At 39.6% G+C, this 20,253-nt stretch overlaps 2 protein-coding genes across 7 annotated transcripts in view; one reads left to right on the top strand and one right to left on the bottom strand.

The window, feature by feature from the left end:
- Positions 1-20,253, top strand: part of KIF3A (kinesin family member 3A) — a 199,943-nt gene that overhangs the window by 100,025 nt on the left and 79,665 nt on the right. The window lies entirely within an intron of this gene.
- RAD50 (RAD50 double strand break repair protein) overlaps positions 14,594-20,253 on the bottom strand; it is a 209,941-nt gene continuing 204,281 nt past the window's right edge. For all 3 annotated transcript variants that reach the window (XM_032476688.1, XM_032476689.1, XM_032476687.1), the window contains 4 exons: positions 19,445-19,530; positions 18,761-18,903; positions 16,387-16,520; positions 14,594-14,945 (listed from right to left, as the gene is read on the bottom strand). In XM_032476688.1, the coding sequence (XP_032332579.1) occupies positions 14,759-14,945; positions 16,387-16,520; positions 18,761-18,903; positions 19,445-19,530 (550 nt within the window). In that variant the 3' untranslated portion in view covers positions 14,594-14,758. The remainder of the gene's footprint in view (positions 14,946-16,386; positions 16,521-18,760; positions 18,904-19,444; positions 19,531-20,253) is intronic.

The following is a 20,253-nucleotide window of genomic DNA, read 5'->3' as shown; positions in this document are numbered from 1 at the left end:
CAGAAGCTTTCTAGTTTGATGTACCCAACTTGTTGATTTTTACTTTTGTTGTCTTTACTATTGGTATCAAATCCAAAAAATCATTGCCAACACTGATGTCAGGGAACTTACCACCTGTGCTTTCTTCTAGGAGTTTTATGGCTTCTGGTCTTATGTTGAAATCTTTAATTCATTTTGAGTTAATTTTTGTGTATGATGTAAGACAGTGGTCCAGTTTCATTCTTCTAAATGTGGCTGTCCAGTTTTCCCAACACCATTTATTGAAGAGACTGTCTTGTCTCCATTGTATATTCTTGCTTTTGTTATGTATTAATTGACCATATACACATGGGTTTATTACTGGGCTCTCTATTCTGTTCCATTGATTGCTGTATCTATTTTTATGTCAGTACCATACTGTCTTGATTACTATAGTTTTGTAATAGAGTTTGAAATCAGGAATCATGATGCCTCCAGCCTTCTTCTTTCTCAAGATTGCTTTGACTATTAAGGATTTTTCATGGTAAATTTGAGGATAGTTTATTTCTGTGAAAAATGCAATTGGAATTTTGACAGGGATTGCGTTGCTTCTGTAGGTTGCTTTGAGTAGTATGAACATTTTAACAATACTAATTTTTCCAAGCCATGGGCATGGGATATTGTTCCATTTATTTGTGTCATCTTTAATTTTCTTTCACCAATGTCTTATAGGTTTTGTTGTAAAGGTGTTTCATCTTCTTGGTAAAGTTTATTCCTAGGTATTTTATTCTTTTTTTTTATTGCAATTGTAAATTGGATTGTTTTCTTAGTTTCTCTTTCTGGAAGTTTGTTATTAGTGTATAAAATGGAACAGATTTATGTATATTGCTTTTGTATCCTTTAACTTTGCTGTTTTGTTTAATAGTTCTAGTAGTTTATTTATTTATTTATTTATTTTGGTGGTCTTTAGGGTCTCCTATATATAATATCATGTTATCTGCAAATAGTGACAGTTTGACTCCTATCTGATTTGAGCTTCCAATACTGTGTTTGATAAAAGTGGCAAGAATCATCATCCTTGTTTTGGTCCTGATCTTAGAGGAAAAGCTTTCAGTTTTCCACTGCTGAGTAAGATGTTAGCTGTGGGTCTTTGAGTTTATTCTCCTTGGAGTTTGTTCAGTTTCTTGGATATGAAGATTAATGTTTTTCATGAAATTTTGGGAATTTTTGGCCACTTGTTCTTCAAATGTTCTTTCTGCCCCTTTCTCTTTGCCCCTTCTGGTATTCCTATGAAGCTTGCTTGACAGTGTTTCATAGGTCCTTGCGTTTGTGTTCATTTTTCTGCATTCTTTTTCCTTCTGTTTCTCAGACTGGATTATCTCAATTGAGCTTTTTTCAAGTTTACTAATTCTTCTGTCAGTTTAAATATGCTGTTTAGCTCCTCCAGTGAATTTTTGTTTAAGTTATTGTATTTTTGAATTCCAAAATTTCTATTTGATTCTTTAAAAATTATTTGTTTCCTTAATGATAGACTCTATCTGGTGAGGCATCATTCTCATACTTTCCTTTAATTCTTTAAACATGGTTTCCTTTAGTTCCTTGAACAGATTTATAAAAACTGATTTAAAGTCTTTATCTGGGCTTCCTCAGAGACAGTTTCTTTTGACTTCTTTTTTTCCCCCTGTGTGTGGGTCATTTATTGCTTTTTCTTTGCATGTCTTGTAATTTCTTGTTGTAAACTGGATATTTAAAGGAATATAATGTGTTAACTCTGAAAATCAGATTATCCCCTCCTCAGGATTTGTCATTGTTGCTATTTGTTTAGTGACTTTCCTGGACTAACTTTGTAAAGCTGTGTTCTTTCTCATGTGTGATCAGTGAACTCTCTACTCAGCTTAGTGGTAAATTGATGATTGGACAGAGTTTTGCTTTTTTTTAAAAAATGCCTTGAACTAGTAAGTTTCCAAGCCTTTGCTGAAGGGCTGTGTCTGTGTGTCTGTGATAGAGAGAGAGAGTTTGGTCATATCTTCAATGCTGCAGCAGGTGATTTTTAACTGGGTCTTAGCCTTCACTTCTTGCATGAGTAGCATTTCAAGGTCAGCCAGAGGTCAGACCTTAGGGCCATCTCAGGTCTTTTTCTGAGTATGCACAAAGCTCTGACACACACACACAACTTCTAGACTCCTAGGAATATGTTAAACCTTGTCAAAGTCTCCATGGACCTCTCCTTCCCCTATGTTCCCTTTTAAGTTTTTTGGTTATTCTCTTGTTGGCCCCAGTTAATATGGCTGCTTCAGGCAGCTGCAGTGTTAACCAGTTATCACTCATTGCTTACGGCAAGTAGGGCTGTTTGCATAGTGAGCTGGAGTCAGGTCAAATAAAGACAAGCCCTGAGGACAGAGATTTCAGCCTGCTGCCAGACAGGACAAATAGTGGCAGTTCTGTGGGTCTGAAGATTTTGGGGAACTCCATATCTATTCTGCTTCCTCCATTGGGTGTTGCATTTCACAGGTACTGTAATTATGGGCCTTGGGGGCTTCAAAGCTACCATAGACTGGGAGAGAGGAGTGGGTTTAGGGCAAGTTAAAATGCCACTGTCTTTTCTCACTGAGATTCAGTTGGTTTCCTTGAACAAACAATCCTTGGCTTGTTGCAAGCCTTTAGTTAATTTCCAAAGTTCTGAAAAAGTTTGTTTTGACAGTTTTTGCCAGTGTTCTCATTGCTTTTATGGAGGAGTAGATTTCTAGCAGGCCTTCTTCTTCCCTTATCCCCTACTTACTTGCCACTTTCCCCTTCCCTTGCTTTCCTGAAGGAAGTAGAACTCCTGTACGTACTAAAACCATACATTTACACTGAATACTTTGGATTCAGTCCAACACTCTGGGTTCTATTTATAGTCTTTCCTTATTCCTGATATGTAAACATCTTTAACAGTGAGAAACTCAGTTCTTATTATCTACAATATACGTATACATTTGTTTTAGTATGTAGAGTGGGTTCAGAATTGTTAATGCACAACCCCTGTGAGAAACACATTTATTCGATTGATTTTTTAAAAGATGGCTGTGTTGAGAACGAACTGTGAGGGGCAAGACCAAATCAGTGAGTACAGTTAGGTGGTTACTCAGATTATTTGAGTTAAAGATGATGGTGGCTTGGACCAGAGCATTGGTGGTTTTGATGCTGAGGCATGGCCAGATTCTAGATATATTTTGAAAGTTGAATCCATAGTATTAAGCCGATGGATTCGATGTGGGATATGAGAGAAAAATGAAGGATGATGCCAAGATTTTTTTCCTGAGCAACTGGAAGAATAGAGTTGTTATTAACTGAAAGCTTATGAGGGGTGTACATTCTGGGGGAAACATTGGTTTTGGTGATTTTTAAGTTTCAGATGTCTGTTAGATATTCAAGTGCAACAAGATGTCCAGTAGGCAGCTGAATATGCATCAGGAGTTTAAATGAGTTTGGGCTGGAGACACATTTGAGGAGTCAGCACCTACAAGATGGTTAAAGTAGCTGTCAGGGGCCTACAGCTGTGTCCTAAGAACTTTCAGTGTGTTCAAGCCCTCTTCTATCTGCTGCTACTATCTCTATCTATGTCAAAAGACTTTTTCTTACTTAAAAACAAACAAACAAAATCAATGGAAGGCAGCTCTATGGAAGGTGCTCATGGCAAGACAGTAGCTAACATTCCCAGGGATAGCCCTCAGTTAGTGACTCTCAGAGTTGGTATATAAATACCCATCTCTCTTGCCTCTCAACTGGGATAACTCTGAGGCTTATATTTTGCCACATTTCCCACAGTCTCCCTGTGAGATTCAGCTGATTTAAGAACACACTGTTCATTGGCTGTTTTATATAATTCCCTGTCTCTTATGCTTGAATCACTGTTTTAGGTCCTGCTTCTGGGAGAGCTCTAAAGGTGATAATTTTAAAGCTATGAGACTGGATGAGGTCACCAAACAAATAAGTATGAAAAGAGGTGCAGGTGCAGACAGACAGTACTAAAACAGGGCAACACCAGAAAGTCAGGGAAATAGTGAATCAGCAAAGGAAACTGCATGTGCAGGGAGAAGGCAGAGTTATATTTAATCAGGGCTGGGGATTGTGCGAGGATGGGAGTTACCCAACAGACTTGAGGGTCAATGAAAAACAGTGATATAAGGACCATGGAATATAAGCTGTAAAAGGAGAGAGGTACAGGCACAAGGGAAGTGAAGAACTGAAAAATGGTAGAATCAATGGATGGAAATCCTGGTGGGCTAAAAGACTTGCTGGAGTTGGAGACCTCAGGAATAAAATTTAAAGACATCAGAGTTTGTTGGAGAGTGAGATGCTTAAAAGGGAGATAGTGAAGTTATTGTTTTTTCGAATGTATTTTTTTTATTGAAGTATAATTGGTTTACAATGTTGTGTCAATTTCTGATATACAACACAATGCTTCAGTCCTACAGGAACATACATATATTCATTTTCATATTTTTTCACCATAGGTTACTGTAAGGTATTAAATATAGTTCCCTGTGCTATACTGTATAAGCTTGTTGTTTATCTATTTTTATATATTAGTTAGTATCTGCAAATATCGAACTCCCCATTTATTCCTTCCACCCTCTTCCCCATCCTGGTAACCATAAGTTTGTTTTCTTTGTTTGTGAGTCTGTTTCTGTTTTGTAAATAAATTTGTCTTTTTTTTTTAGATTCCACATGTAAGTGATATCATATGGTATTTTTCTTTCTCTTTCTGGCTTACTTTACTTAGAATGACAATCTCCAGGTCCATCCATGTTGCTGCAAATGGCATTATTTTACTATTATTTATGGCTGAGTAGTATTCCATTGTATAAATATACCACAGCTTCTTTATCCAGTCATCTGTCAATGGACATTTAGGTTGTTTCCATGTCTTGGTTATTGCAAATAGTGCTGCTGTGAACATTGGGGTGCATGTATCTTTTTGAATTAAAGTTCCCACTGGATATATGCCCAGAAGTGGGATTGCTGGATCATATGGTAAGTCTATTTTTAGTCTTTTGAGGAATCTCCATATTGTTTTCCATAAAGGCTGCACCAAACTACATTCCCACCAACAGTGTAGGAGGGTTCCCTTTCCTCCACACCCTCTCCAGCATTTATCATTCATGGACTTTTGAATGATGGCCATTCTGACTAGTGTGAGGTGATACCTCATTGTAGTTTTGATTCACATTTCTTTGAAAATTAGTGATATTGAGTATTTTTTCCATGTACCTATTGGCCATTCATATGTCTTCATTGGAGAATTGCTTGTTTAGGTCTTCTGCCCTTTTTTGGATTGGGTTTTTTGTTCTTTTATTATTAAGTTGTATGAGCTGTTTATATATTCTGGAAATTAAACCTTTGTCAGTCACATCATTTGCAAATATTTTCTCCCATTCTGTAGGTTGTATTTTTGTTTTGCCTGTGGTTTCCTTGGCTGTGCAAAAGCTTATAAGTTTAATTAGGTCCCATTTGTTTATTTTTGCTCATATTTCATTGTCTGAGTAGACTGACCTAGGAGAACGTTGCTGAGATTTATGTCGGATAATGTTTTGCCTATGTTTTCTTCTAGGAGGTTTATTGTGTCTTGTCTTATATTTAAGTCTAAGCCATTTTGAGTTTATTTTTGTATACGGTGTGAGGGAGTGTCCTAACTTCAGTGATTTATATGCTGCTATCCAGTTTTCCCAACACCACTTGCTGAAGAGACTGTCTTTAGTACATTGTATGTTCTTGCCTCCTTTACCAAATATTGACCAAAATTTTATGGGTTTATTTCTGAGCTCTCTGTTCTGTTCCATTGATCCTGATGTCTGATTTTATACCATACCGTGCTGTTTTGATTACTGTAGCTCTGTAGTGTTGTCTGAAGTCTAGGAGGGTTATTCCTCCAGCTTCATTCTTTTTCTTCAGTATTGCTTTGACAATTCTGGGTCTTTTGTGATTCCATATAAATTTTAGGATTATTTGTTTTAGTGCTGTGAAAAATGTTCTGGGTAATTTGATAGGGATTGCATTAAATCTGTAGCTTGCTTTGGGTAACATGACCATTTTAACAATATTAATTCTTCCTATCCAAGAACATGACCTATATTTCCATTTCTTTAAGTCATCTTTAATTTCCTTAGTCAGTGTTTTGTAGTTCTCCACATATAAGTCTTTCACTTTCTTGGTCAGATTTATTCCTAAGTATTTTATTTTGGGGGATGTGATTTTAAAAAGGATTGTTTCTTTATTTTTGTTTTTCTGATATTTCATTGCTAGCTGGCATAAAGAAATGCCACTGATTTCTGTATGTTAATCTTGTATCCTGCTACCTTGCTGAATTTTTTTATCAGCTCTAGTAGTTTTTGTGTGGAGCCTTCAGGGTTTTGTATATATAGTATCATGTCATCTGCATATAATGATAATTTCATCTTCTCTTCCAATTTGGATCTCTCTTATTTCTTTTTCTTGTCTAGTTGCTTATGGGTATAACTTCTAATACTATATTGACTAGAAATGGTGAGAGTGGGCATCCTTGTCTTGTTCCACATTTTAGCGGGAAGGCTTTAAACTTTTCACTGTTGAATATTATGCTGGTTGTAGGTTTGTCATAAATAGCTTTTATTATGTTGAGATCTGTTCCCTCTATACCCACTTTGGTTAGATTTTTTTTATCAGAATTGGGTGTTGAATTTTATCAAATGCTTTTTCTGCATCTATTGAGATGATTATGTGATTTTTGTCCTTTTCTCTTGTTGATGTGATATATCACTTTGATTGATTTGTGTATGTTGAACCATCCTTGTGTCCCTGGGATGAATCCAACTTGATCATGGTGTATCATCTTTTTTATGTGTTGTTGGATTCTGTTTGCTAATACTTGTTTTACATCTATGTTTATCAATGTTATTGGCCTATAGTTTTCTTTTTTGGTAGTGCCTTTGTCTGGCTTTGGTATCAAGGTGATGGTGGCTTCATAGAATGAGTTTGGGAGTATTCCCTCCTCTTAACTCTTTTCCAAGTTTGAGAAGGATCAGTATGAGCTCTTCTTTGTATGTTTGATATAATTCCCCAATGAAGCCATCTGGTCCTGGACTTTTGTTTGCAGGGAGGTTTTTTTTTTTTTGGTTTTTTGTTTTTTTTTTTTATTGCTGATTCTATTTCACTCCTAGTGATTGGTCTGTTCAAATGATCAATTTCTTCTTGATTCAGTTTTGGTGTACCATATGTTTCTAGAAATTTGTCCATTTCTTCTAAGTTTTCAAATTTATTGCCATATAGCTGTTCATAGTATTCTCTTATGATAGTTTGTATTTCTGTAGTGTTGGTTGTAGTTTCTCCATTTTCCTTTCTTATTTTGTTTGTTTGTAGTCTCTCTCTTTTCTTCTTGGTTACCCTGGCCAGAGGTTTGTCAGTTTTGTTTACTCTTTCAAATAACCAGCTATTGATTTGATTTTTTTCTATTGTTTTTTAAATCTTTATTTTCTCCCTGATCTTTATTATTTCTTTCCTTCTGTTGACTTTAGATTTTGTTTATTCTTCTTTTTCTAATTCTTTTAAGTGGTAGGTTAGGTTGTTTGTTTGAGATTGTTCTTGTTTTTTGAGGAAGGCCTGCATCACTATGAACTTCCCTCTTAAATTAATTAATAATCCCTCTTAGGATTGCTTTTGCTGCATCCCATAGATTTTGTGTGGTTCTGTTTTGTCATTTGTCTCAAAGTATTTTTAGTTTCTTCTTTGGTTTCATCATTGACCTATTGGTTTTCTAGTAGCATGTTTAGTCTCCATGCTGTCCCATTTTTTTCTCATTTGTTTTTCTGTAGTTGATTTCTAGTTTCATGCCATTGTGATCAGAGAGAATGCTTGAAATAATTTCTATCCTCTTCAATTTGTTGAGGCTTCTTTTGTGTCCAAGTATGTGGTCTATCCTAGAGAATGTTCCATGAGCACTTGAAAAGAATGTATATTCTGTTTTGGGGGGATGTAAGTCCTAAAAATATCAACCAAGTCCAACTGTTCTATTGTGTCATTTATCTCTGTTGTTTTATTGATTTTCTGTCTGGAAGTCCTGTCCAGTGATATTAGTGGCATGTTAAAGTCTCCTACTCTTATTGTATTCCAATCAATTTCCTCCTTTATGTCTGTATTTATTTTATATATTTAGGTGCCCTATATTGGATGCATATACGTTAACGAGTGTAATATCCTCATCTTATATTGCTCCTTTGATCATTATATTGTGTCCTTTATCTTTCTTTATGGCCTTTGTTTTAAAGTCTATTTTGTCTGATATGATTATTGCTACTCCTGCTTTCTTGTCATTTCCATTTGCATAAAATATCTTTTTCCATCCTCTCACTTTCAATCTATATGTGTTCTTTACTGTAAAGGATCTCTTGTATGCAGCATATTGTAGGCTTTTGTTTTATTATCCAATCTACCACTCTGTGTCTTTTGATTGGAGCATTTAGTCCATTGACATTTACAGTGCTTATTGATAAATGTATGTTTACTGCCATTTTAAACTTTGTTTTCCAGTTGATTTGGTATTCTTTATTCATTTCCTTTCCTTTTTGTTTTTCTTTTTTTTGTGGTTTGATAGTTTTCTTTTGTTTTAGCTTGGTTTCTTTTGTGTGTGTGTGATTCTATTGTATGTTTTTGATTTGCAGTTACCCTGTTTCTCAAGTCTGTTATCCCATTACTCTGTTTGCTTTAGACTGATAGTCATATAGGCTCAAACATATCCTAAAAAGAATGAAGAAAAAAAAAAAAGAAAAGAGAGGGGAAAAATCTATATTTTCTTGCTCCTCTCTCCTACCTTTTATGATTTTGATGTACTTGTTTTTATTCTCTCATAACTTGTAGTTTTTGCATTACAATTATGGTTTTGTTGGTTCTATAGCTTCCTGCTTCTTTTCTATTTAGAGTAGACTTTTCATTATTTCTTTTAGGATGGGTTTAGTATTACTAAATTCATTTAGTTTTTGCTTGTCTATGAAATTCTTTATCTCTCCTTCTACTCTAAAAGATAGTTTTACCATATAGAGTATCCTAGGTTGTAGCCTTTTCCCATTCAGGACTTTGAATATATGTTGCCACTCCCTTCTGGTCAGCAGTGTTTGTGTAAAGTCAGCTGAAAGCCTTATAGGGGCTCCCTTGTAACTTACTCTTTGTTTTTCTCTTGCTGCCTTTAGAATCGTTTCTTGATCTTTAACTTTGGCCATCCTAATTATAATATGTCTTGGTGTAGGTCTGCTTGGGTTCTTCTTGTTTGTGTCCCTCTGTGCTTCTTGTATTTGGATATCTGTTTCCTTCTTTAGGTTTGGAAAGTTTTCAGTCATGATTTCTTCAAATACCTTTTCAATCCCCTTTGCTCTTTCTTCTCCCTCTGGGATCCCTATTATGTGCAGGTTGGCATGCCTTATATTATCCTTTAGGTCACTTATATTGCTTTCTTTGGTTTCCACCTGCTTTTCTGTCTGTTGTTCTGATGGGGTGATTTCTGTTATCATGTCTTCTAAGTCTTTTTTTTTTTTTAATAGAGTTTTTTGTTTTTTTTTTTTAGAGCAGTTTCAGGTTCACAGCAGAATTGAGCAGAAAATACAAAGAGTTTGCACATAGCCCTTCCCACCCACTCATATATACTCCCCTACCCTCAATATCCCTCATCAGTGTGGCATATTTGGTACAATCGATGAACCAACATGGACACATTACAACCAAAGTCCATAGTTTACATTAGGGTTCACTCTTGATGTACATTATATGGGTTTTGACAAATGCATGACATGTAGCCACCACTATGGTATCCTACAGAATAATTTCATTGCCCTAAAAATCCCTTGTGCTCCATCTGTTTATTCCTCCCTCCCTCCCTCCCTCTTTCATGTCTTCTAAGTCATTTATTCATTCCCTGGCATCATCTAGTCTGCTTTTGACTGCCTTTAGTTTGGCTCTTATCTCAGCCATTGATTTTTCTGCTTTTAATTGGCTCCTCTTTGCAGTTTCTATTTCCTTTTCATAGTATTCTGCATTTCTATTCATAGTCTCCCTTATTTCCTTCAGTGCTTTTATCACCCCCTTTTTGAAGTCATGATCTAGTAGACTGTTGAGATCTGTCTTACTGATTGTTCTTTCAGGGACTTCTCTTGTTTTATTTGGGAGTGCTTCCTCTGTTTCTTCATTTTACGTACATTTCTCTGGATTTAGAGTATCAGTTATACACTCTGGTCTTAAAAGGCTTTTTTTTCTTTTTTTTAATTTTAACTGGGTGCATTCCTGTGTAGACTGTGTGCATCTAATAGTTTTTGTTGTGAGTGCTGTTGTTAGTATGGATGGTTGCCACGTCTTATATGTGTGTGGGCTGTTTTGGGGCCTTTGATTGGGGGTGTGGTTGGTGTTGTGGTGATCACAGCCTGCCCTGGTGGTTGTTGTTGAGCGTAGCCTCTTTTTTGTTCTGTGGTTGTCACAGCCTTGACACAGGCCAGGTCTGCTCCCCTGTTGCTGGAAGAGGCTTTTAGACCCGTTTCTGAACTGTGCTGTGTGGTAGGCAGGGTTGGAGTGCTTCAGCTGGGAAGAAGAGTCACTGAGTGTACCTCCACAGGAGATGTCCACTGGAAAGTGCCCTCTGTCACTAGTTATGTGGGCTTACAAAGTATTCTTTGTTGATGCTGCCCTTGTCCATGCCTTAGCTACAGGAATGTCAGCCACCCACTCTAGTGTCCCCTGGGTTCTGGGCCCGCCTAACCACAGATCCACCAATGTCAGGCATTAGGACCCGTCGTAGTGAGTGTGCAGTCACTCTCCTCATTCCATGGTGTGCCACAGGGTCAGCGCAGACTCCAGCCCCGCTGCCGCATGTGGTACAGTATGCTGGCCTGTTGTAAACACCCGTACTCGCCCCCACCATGCGCCAGAACTCCACTCACGGCCCGTTTGTCCCAGAGGTGGGGGTCCACAAATCCACCCTCTCTGTCTGGGGCTGTAAACAAATCTGTCCCGCCTGTGAAGTTGCAGGGCTTCCAGGTATGGATTTAGCTTTCAGCCGTTCGCAGAGCAGCAATGTGATGTCTATGACCAAGCCTTACCTCTCTTCTTGTGTGAATGCACCAACAGTGGAGCCAAGCGGAGACAGCAGTTATGATGCGGCTAAGTTGTGCCCCCCTCCCTGAGCACACCAGCAGTTTTTTTTTTATCAGGGTCCCAGGCTTTTCTGTTCCGCACACACTCCCAGCCAGAGTTCACACGGCCCTCCAGTCCCGAGGCTGCGTCTGTGCAGTGGGCCCTGGGCTGGTCACCGATCTCCAGTAGCCAATCCTGGCTTGTCCCTGACAGCTTGCATTTAGGGCTGAGGATCGCAGGGGACCTCTGTGCCAGTTTGCCTTAATTCTGCCAAGTAGCTGCCTCTTTCTCCCCTAAGCCTCAGAAACTCCACTTCTGTCCCCAGTGACCTCCCAGCAGGAGAGGTGCCTTTCTTCCTTTGCTGCTCCCTCCCCGCAGGACTGGTCCTGCACCAATTTCTTTTTCTTTTTTTCTCTTACCAGATTTTGTGAGGAAACCTCCTGTATTTCAAAGTGAGAGGCACTGTGCCAGAATTCAGTAGGTGTTCTGTGTGATTCAGTGGGTCTCTAGATATAATTCTTGGTGTATTTGTGGGAGAGGGTGAGCTGTGAGTCTCTCTACTCCGCTGTCTTGGCTCTCTCCCACCATGAAGTTATTGTTGTTAAAGGGCTGGAGTAAGACTATGGAGTGTCTCCACAGGAGGAGAGCAAGGAGCTGACGGGCCAGGGGGTCATATTAGATCATGGTTTGGATACTGAAATCACCAATGATTATGAAATTAGTAGTAGAGAATAATATTCAACCAGGAGCTAAAATTGTCAATGAGTAACAGGGAGTGACCAGGCTGGGGGCTCAAGATAACTGCAATAACAAAGAGTAAACTGAAGGTAAGAGGTTTTTCTTGAATATACACATAGCACTTACTATACGCCAGGCAGTTCTAAGGCATTTATAAAGTCATTTAATCTTCAAAACAATCCTACAAGATATGTACCATTTTACCTAGTTTTATGGATAAGGAAGCAAGAGCAAAAGAGGATACAGGACTTGTCCCAAGTCCCAAAGCTAGTTAAGTGGTGGTGGTAGAATGTAAGCCTGAGTGTGGCTCATATTCTTAACCTCCACACTGTGATGCCTGTTCATCCTAAGTGTGTGTGTGTGTGTGTGTGTGTGTACTGAGGGTTGGGGGGGGTTATGGAGAGTGATCTAGAAGCAGCAGTGAAAAGGAAAATGGACACCTTCTCCACCTCTTTGCCCACTGATACAAGGGGAATGGGAAAGAAAGCAGCCACTCTCAAAAGAGCTGTAAGGAAAGCCACATGCTCAAGGAAAACCAGACTCGGAAACTGGGAAGTCTGTTGTAATTTGTAAATAATTTTGTTTCATTGTCTGAATATATCTTGTACTGCCTTTTCTTGGTCATTTCTTGTTGTAATGACTAGAGTTTTCAAAAACATGTTGATATAAGTGACCTCTTTTTTTTAAAATTTATTTTATGGAAAGCAAATAACACCAAGAAAATATTTCTATTCTTTGCAAAATTATGAGTTACTAAAGCTAGGAGATGTTAAATTCTATCAAGTAATGGTCATGTTAGGTGTCTATCAGAAGATTTGTGAACAGATTTAATCATCTTCTGAAAAACCCTCGCATTCTTAGGATTAAAAACTTGTCTTGGCGATTGTGTGTGAATTCCTGGATCTGTGCGGAGTGAGCTTGGTCTGTTTTTTCCTCATGGTACCTTCTTTGATATCACGCTAGTTTGGTTAACATGAGTAATTTTCATTTTTCAAAACTAATTAGGATGACTGTCCATCATCAGTCAGTCATCTGGAAGCAGGTGGCTGGAGTGGCAGCTCTGCTGCTTTGCCCTTTTATCCAGGGACTGGGTGAGGGTCTGGACTAGCCTTTCTAAACCAGGGTTCTTTATGTGAACCACAGAACACAGGAAATGACTTGAGTAACTCACGTATCAATTCTCTCAAGGATAGCGCATAACTAGGATCATTTCAGATGGGTAGAAACTAATTACATACAACAGATACTGTATTAGTTTCCTATTGCTGTTACAAGAGCATAAACTCAGCAGCTTAAGAACAAGTTTATTCTTTTATAGTTCTGAAGGCCAGAAGTCCAAAATCAAACCAGTTTACTAGTCTAGAAGTCAAGGTGTCAGCAGGGCTTGTTCCTTTTGGAGGCTCTGAGGGAAATCTGTTTCTTTGCCTTTTTCAGCTTCTAGCCGGTATTTCTTCCCTAATAGCCTTTCCTCCACCTTCAAAGGCCATCACTCCAGTATCTGAGTCTGTCAGCGCATTGCCTTCTTTTCTGCTGTTCAGTGTCTCTCTGCCCCCTCCCTACTGGGACACTCATGATTACATTTAGGCCCACCAAGACAATCCAGGAAAACCCCACCATCCCAAGATCCTTAGCTGAACCACATCTGCAGTATCTTGGCCGCAGTGGGTAACAATCACAGGTTCCAGATATTACAACCTCTATCTTTGGAGGCTACCATTCAGCCTATCACCTTAGGGCCTAATTCTGTTCTACACCTTGGTTGAGAAAGGCTGGCTGCACCATATGCTCATTAGATTTGCAGATGGCATAAAAGCGACTGTGCCCCATGACAGAGTCTGAATGATAAAACTCCACAAAGTTTAACTCAAAAGTGTGTGACTTGGAAGTATGACTGTGTGGAATGCTTATGAATGGCTTCAAGTTCTCAGCTAGCAATTCCAAGGTAAGTGTATGTCAGGCCCTTATTAGAAATAATATCTGGGGTGAAAATGAGGCCTGCTTTTCCAGGTCTGCTTGGCCCCCATCGGCAACCCTGAGTGAGCCCTGCTTGCCTTCCACACCAGACTGCATGCTTGGAGAGCAATCAGAATTTACGGTGAGGCCATGCTAATACACAGCATAGACATATGGAGAGTTACAGACTCCTTCATGAAGGCAGGTCAGGCCCCATGTGAAAGGGAGGCCTTGCCCATGGTCAGAGCTTTCCAAAGATGGATGTGCACAGTAGGGAACTTCCTCTCTCAAGAGAGAGCCCAGGTTTGGATGACCACTTGGCAGGGATATGTGGGGAGGGAAGATGGTGTGTATTGAATTAGATGATTATGTAAGGTTCCTTTTAAACCCTGAACCCCCCATTTGATGACTTCAAATTTTAGGTGGGGGAAAATGAGGCCCAGAGAGGGAGATATTACTTGCCCAGGTTTATAAAGTTAAGAGCAGAGTCAAATATTAAAATTTAATCATTTCTTGTCATCTTCAGATATTAATACTGATAATGCAGGTTTTAAAACCACATCCAAAGAAACAAATTTAGAATTAACACTTAAAACACTGTTTTTAAAATTGCCCAAACCATAAAGTGTCCAGAGAACCTGCTTCTAACTGATGCTTTGAGAAGTGAAAGGCGACTAAGTAGCTTCAGGTCACAGAGAATCCCTCATTTGAGCTGGGAGGGAAGGAGAGAGGCTGAGTCCAGCTGTGCTGCTGTTGAGCATCGCAGGCCTGTCAGAGGCTGCCTGGAGGGGGATTAAGTTCAGGGAATCAGCCCACATTTCACATGACACAATTTTAATGAATTTGGAACCTCTCAGGAATTAAAAACTCTAGACACAAGGCTCACTCAAAAGAATGTACTTTCATATTGACTCAGCTGATACCAGAAATAAGCAGTTGCCTAAGGACTTGTGTTTCTAAGGCATTTAAACCTTGATTGTTTTTAATGAACCCAAGATCCTAGGGAGCTAACGCTGCATTTCACGATCTCTGAGCACTGATCAATGTTCTTCTTAATCCTGTAGAATTTCTCCACATATTCAGAACGCCCTAAGAGCTCCACAAAATCTTCATCGTGAGTGATTACCAGAAGCTGGAAGTTACGCTGCTGTGAGCGACTTTTAATTATCCTGAAACAATATATTTAGAACATTTTATTACTTAGGAGCACACATAACCCTTACCTGTATTTGAAAAAGCCACTGAGAACCTTGTCAGACACATAAGTGTGTGATGTGTGTGATGACCAGGCTTTTCCTGTGCCGTGTGAGTATCAGGGCCTCTGACAGCCCTGCAGGAAGTGGCTGGGGGAGGGGTAGGCCCAAGCCTTCAGCCAGGCACGTAGCCGTCCCATCTCCTGTCCAGACGGGGGCTGCATGGCCGGACTCTTCACCTAGGTCTGGCTTAGGGACTGGTGAGAATACATGATCTAGTTTCTCCCAGAACATAAAGTTCTTCTTACTAAAGCAAGTAGAAATGGTTTACTGAGTTTTCCTTAATGTCTATGCTGCTCAACTCTAGAAGTCTGATTGCTCTGTTGCCTGGGGTTTTCTTGACCTGTTACTAGTTTTTTCTGTAAGAAAATTAAATTAAAAAAAAAAAACAAAAAACGACTACAGGCAAGGGGAATAACACTGCAAGCCCCACTGCCTTCTTAGGAGCTGGGTCTACTCAGAATTCTGCTACCACCAGTCACTAGATGCATCACTGGTATGACACACAGGGGGCCTGAGTGGGTGTACTGAAACATTTTTGCTCGTTATCTATATTCTGAGGTAAATAGCTAAAAGACTGAGACTTCAAAGACTTTTTCTTTTTTAACTAACCACTTCTTTATCCCTTGCCTGGAGTTAGATGCACTTAGGTTTCAAAAGCGCTAGCCCTTCCTGCGTCACACAGGACTATGGGGAGATGGCTGGAGACGGGGGCTCTGTAGCCACTCAGTTCTCGTTCTCCCCCTGCTATCACACAGAAAACGTTCTCTGCCAGAAAGAGTCTGTCTGGAGCAAGGAGTACCCAAAATAGCTTCTCTACCTCAGGAAAAGTACCTTTCCTCTGCCAGCACAGTCTTTAAGCAAGTGCCGCCTATCCCCAGGGCCGTACCCACCACAGGTGAATTGTGGTAAAGGGTATACGCAGTATTATCCTCTGGATTCTACTTCATCACAATACACTTTCTGAATAAGAGCTGTTGACACATGTGAAAAGCTGGTGAGACAGTCACCACCCACCATCACCAACCAGAAATGCTTTAGCAGGGCATGCTAACTACAGTACGTGGCATGAGGGCCCCTCTGGTGGGTTTACAAGAAAACCAAACCAAGCCAGGAAACCCTCACCATAGGTTTCCCGATGAACATGCTGGGGAAATGCAGGATGTGTCTGGGGTGGCTGTTCACCATGTAGTTCTTTCTTAAGCATCTGAAGAATTACTGTAAAAAGGTAAAGCTTAAGGTCTGGCAAAACCAGTTTCCCCAAGGAAGACACATCTGCAGAGGGTTTTCACCACAGAACTCTATTAATCTTACTTAAAAAACTATCATATCTCAGCCCCAAATTTGAAATACTTACTCAACCAGAGCATGCGCAAGAGATTCAATGTTTTCTCGGTCAAGATTTGTTGTTGGCTCATCCAAGGCAAGGATGCCACAGTTTAAGCAGAATGTTTCAGCCAGGGCCAGGCGGATGATGAGTGAGGCTAATACCTGGAAAAAAGCACCAGAGCTCTGAGCTGCACTGCACATCACCTTACAAGAGCAGGCAGACCTAGCATAATGTCTTTATAAGGGAAGGATAGGGCAATGTCCCAGGGTCACTGACTTTAGGTAAATCACTGCTCTTTTGTTTGAGAAAGCTTAGCACTGTGACCAGACTCTCAGGCCCTTCCAGAAGGTGAACCCTCATGTGCACTATCTCATCCTATTATTTGCAATGAATAAAATGCTAAAAGCAATGCTGATCTCTCTCTCTCTCGCTCTCTCGCTCTCACACACACACATATTAGCTATAACAAAACTTTAAATCACAGACTTGAATCAGAAGTGCATTACCATTTATCTGTAACGAATAATTTTAATAATGGTATAAAGATTAATACTCTTAAAAATGTATTACTTGGCTATTTTCCTGATAAGATTTGTTAGAAAACTTGGATATAATACATTTTCCAGAGCCTCATAGACACCTTTTCTCTCAGAGACATCTTTAAATCTCTATGTTGTGGTCCAAAAGAGGCCCCAGGGCTCTAATCCACACATAAACATTTGTGTGAATGATTTAAGGGAGAGAGGTGGAGAGGGAGAAGAAGGGAGGGAATTCCTGGGTCAAAGCATCAAGGGATACAGAAGACTGTAGGAAAGTCAAGCAACCAAAACTATGAGGCACTTTGCTGGTTAACAGAAACCTAATACCAAATACTCAGACTGCAGCTGAAGCCATCTGAGGGTACAGGGAGCACAGAATTAAGAGTGAAGGACTAGTTCAGGAAGGATACAGTTTCTGTGTGAGCTGTAACACTCCCCCACCCTCAGCACTTGTGAGTGAAGAAGCATCAGTGAGTTAGTGATGTTAGAACAGTTTCTAGTTTCTATTTGATACACAGGGTGGGCTGCCACTTCCACCACCACTCACTCAGAACGGAGTATGAATGGAGCTCATGGCCCACCTCTTTCAAACCACCTGTCTGTTCTGTCCCCTAACAGCAAGGAAGCAATTACTGCTAGTTAATTTCTATAGATTAGAGTAGCTGTAAGAAATCTGCTTTTGTTCACAAAGTATTTTTAACAGACATGTTTCAAATTCTTCGTATTTCTCATTCATAGTTACCACTAAAAAGCAACAAAGCATGTAGGGGATACCGATTATAGATCACAAATTTGTCATTTTTGCAGACTATGATCAAGATAATAATCTGCAGATGCCTTAAATTGGTATCAGCTGTCTGGGCTGAGAAGAAAATTTATACATGGATGGAATGTCTTTAAACAAAAACTGAAAACTATTTATGAAAATAACTCAGAGAATGTGAGCATCCACTTCTAGAATTTTAAAATTTTGTTAAAATCAGGGGTCCAGAGGTGTGATCAAGTGTAATCTTCTGCTTCTAATTTGAAAAGAGGAAGCTCAAAAATCTGTAACATCCTGGGTAAAAACCTGTGCGCAGGGAAAGGACCCAGCTGTGTTCCCCAAGGATACAGGTCCCACTTTCCCAACTCTTTCAAACTTGATTCCTCTGTGCTCTCTCTGTATATCCAGCCTCGGCTTCCTCCCGGAGCTTCCTGCAGAGCCAGATGGCCTGGGTTGTGGGGGCAAAGGTATCACAAGGTATCAAAGGTATCTGGGGGTATCACAAGCTTTGCCTCTGGCAGACCCTTCTTTGGGCTGCAGGCCCAAGGCTAGTCTGGGGGTGGTGCTGAGGACTGAGTCCTGTGATGGGGCTGCTTTCTCAATGAGACACTCATTTATTGTAATGCCTGATCTGGCTCAATCTAGGATCTGGTTTGCTAATATTGTTGTGTCACTGATGCTAAAACATACCCCTGCCCAACCCTTTGATTTCTTTGACATCAGGATGCACCTTACAATTACAAGTGGATTTTTTCTTTCTTGGTGGCACAAAGTAGTGATGTGTCTTATAACTGACGAAACAGCAAGCTTACTCTCCTAAGGAGCGCTCTGAAACAGTTGTCTTCAGCTCCCTCCTCTACACTTCGGCTATCCTGTGAGAATGTTTCAGGCCCTTCGCCTAAAAGCCTCCTTTAAGGAGTGCTGGAGGAAACGCTGGTTAGAACTGAGAGAATGTAATGAGAGTAGCTGAGCCTGATCCGCTTTACATGGCAGCAAGGAGTGCCTACCGTTCAAGGGCAGCCTTGGGTGCTTCCACTGCGCTGACATCGATTTCTCTTTGTCAGCTCTCTGTGTACAGGGGGCTCCTGAGATAACTTGCCTTTTGTCCGGCACTGCATCGTCCTCGCATATCCAAGGCTGTGTCTCCCTTTAGCATCACCACTCGGTAGTTATAATTCCGTCTTTTATCAGAAGCTGATACATTTTCATCGGCATCAGATCGAATTTCTATATATTCAATATCTGACACAGAGAGAAGATTTCAGGGGGGAATCTATTCTGTAGCCTTTTGTTACTTGCAAACATTATCAAAGTAAGTTACAGGCAACATGTGAGGCTGACATTATCAGGGGAAAACACTAGCTGATTTGGAATCTTTTTCTCTGGTAGTGAGGATTCCTGTCCAGAAGCAACCCAGATGCCCCAACCCTCAGTCTCAGCTGTGCCTTTCTTAGTTCCCCTGTTAAGAGTTTCCTCCTGGTGGTTTTCTTCTTATCACATGTCAGCTTATCCCTATCTGTACTTCAAAAGAACCTGCTATGTCATCAGTTAAATATAATTTGCACCATAGCCAAATAAGTAAGTCCTGTCAGGCGTTGGAATAGAAAACTTTGCATTTTTTTCTTGCTACAAGATGTTGCCAAGATAAGAATTCTTAAAAAATCTCAGAGAGATGTTCAGAAAGGGGTCCAGGAGATAATACTGGCATAATGAGAGGTCTTATGAGGCAAGAGCTGGAGACAGGATTTACGAAAGAGCATTCATGATACACCATGTTAATTACCTTGCCCACGATAGGTATTTCGCCAAAGGTCACGAATAATTTTGTTGATTTCTTCCATTTTCATACTGTGAAATTTCATTATTGCTCTGAAAAAGAAGCCACTGGTACCTTAACGATAACTATAAAGATCTATAATAATAATAATAGCATATTATATTTAACAATATATATTGAATGAACTATATGAACTATATAATAAGTAACAAGACAACCATATCATAACTCCCCCAATATTTTCAAGATAAAAGTAAAATATTATAGGAGCTAGGAAAAAATACAGAACCGAAACCAAAACCTATTGGCTAGTACTGCAAACTGTCAGGTATATATATATAGATTCACTACTCCAGGGTCTTTATCCTTCTCCATTTTCACTCTATTATGTGACAAACACTCCCTGAAATGCTTAAATACTGTGAAAACTTCTGCAAACAATTTTTTAGAAGACTTTTTCTTAGGCGTAATGGAAGGACTATTTCCACAGATACAATTCAGTTGCAGGGAGCCCTGCTGAATGGATGACAGTGAGTTGAAGAGGGGAAGGGACATGTACAGAGTCCCTTAGTCTAGAAAAGTAGGTGAATCTCTGGAACTGCTGCCTTTCTTCTCTTCCATTATTATTAAGGTTTACCAAAGTCAACGTTTTAAGCTGCTTTTATTCCTCAGATAAGTGAGCTTTTTGCCAACCAGCAGTATTAGTTCAAAGAGGGTGATATAGAGGATTAAGCTGAGCTGAACCTCAAAACTTTTATTTTCCCTTCCTAGTCAAACATTCAGAAATCCTAACTCCAAATATGTGTATTAACTTT

This window comes from Camelus ferus, chromosome 3 (assembly GCF_009834535.1).
Source record: "Camelus ferus isolate YT-003-E chromosome 3, BCGSAC_Cfer_1.0, whole genome shotgun sequence".
NCBI classification, from domain to species: Eukaryota; Metazoa; Chordata; class Mammalia; order Artiodactyla; family Camelidae; genus Camelus; species Camelus ferus.
Note: the sequence above shows the minus strand (reverse complement) of the source record. Positions and strands in the feature narration are given on the sequence as shown.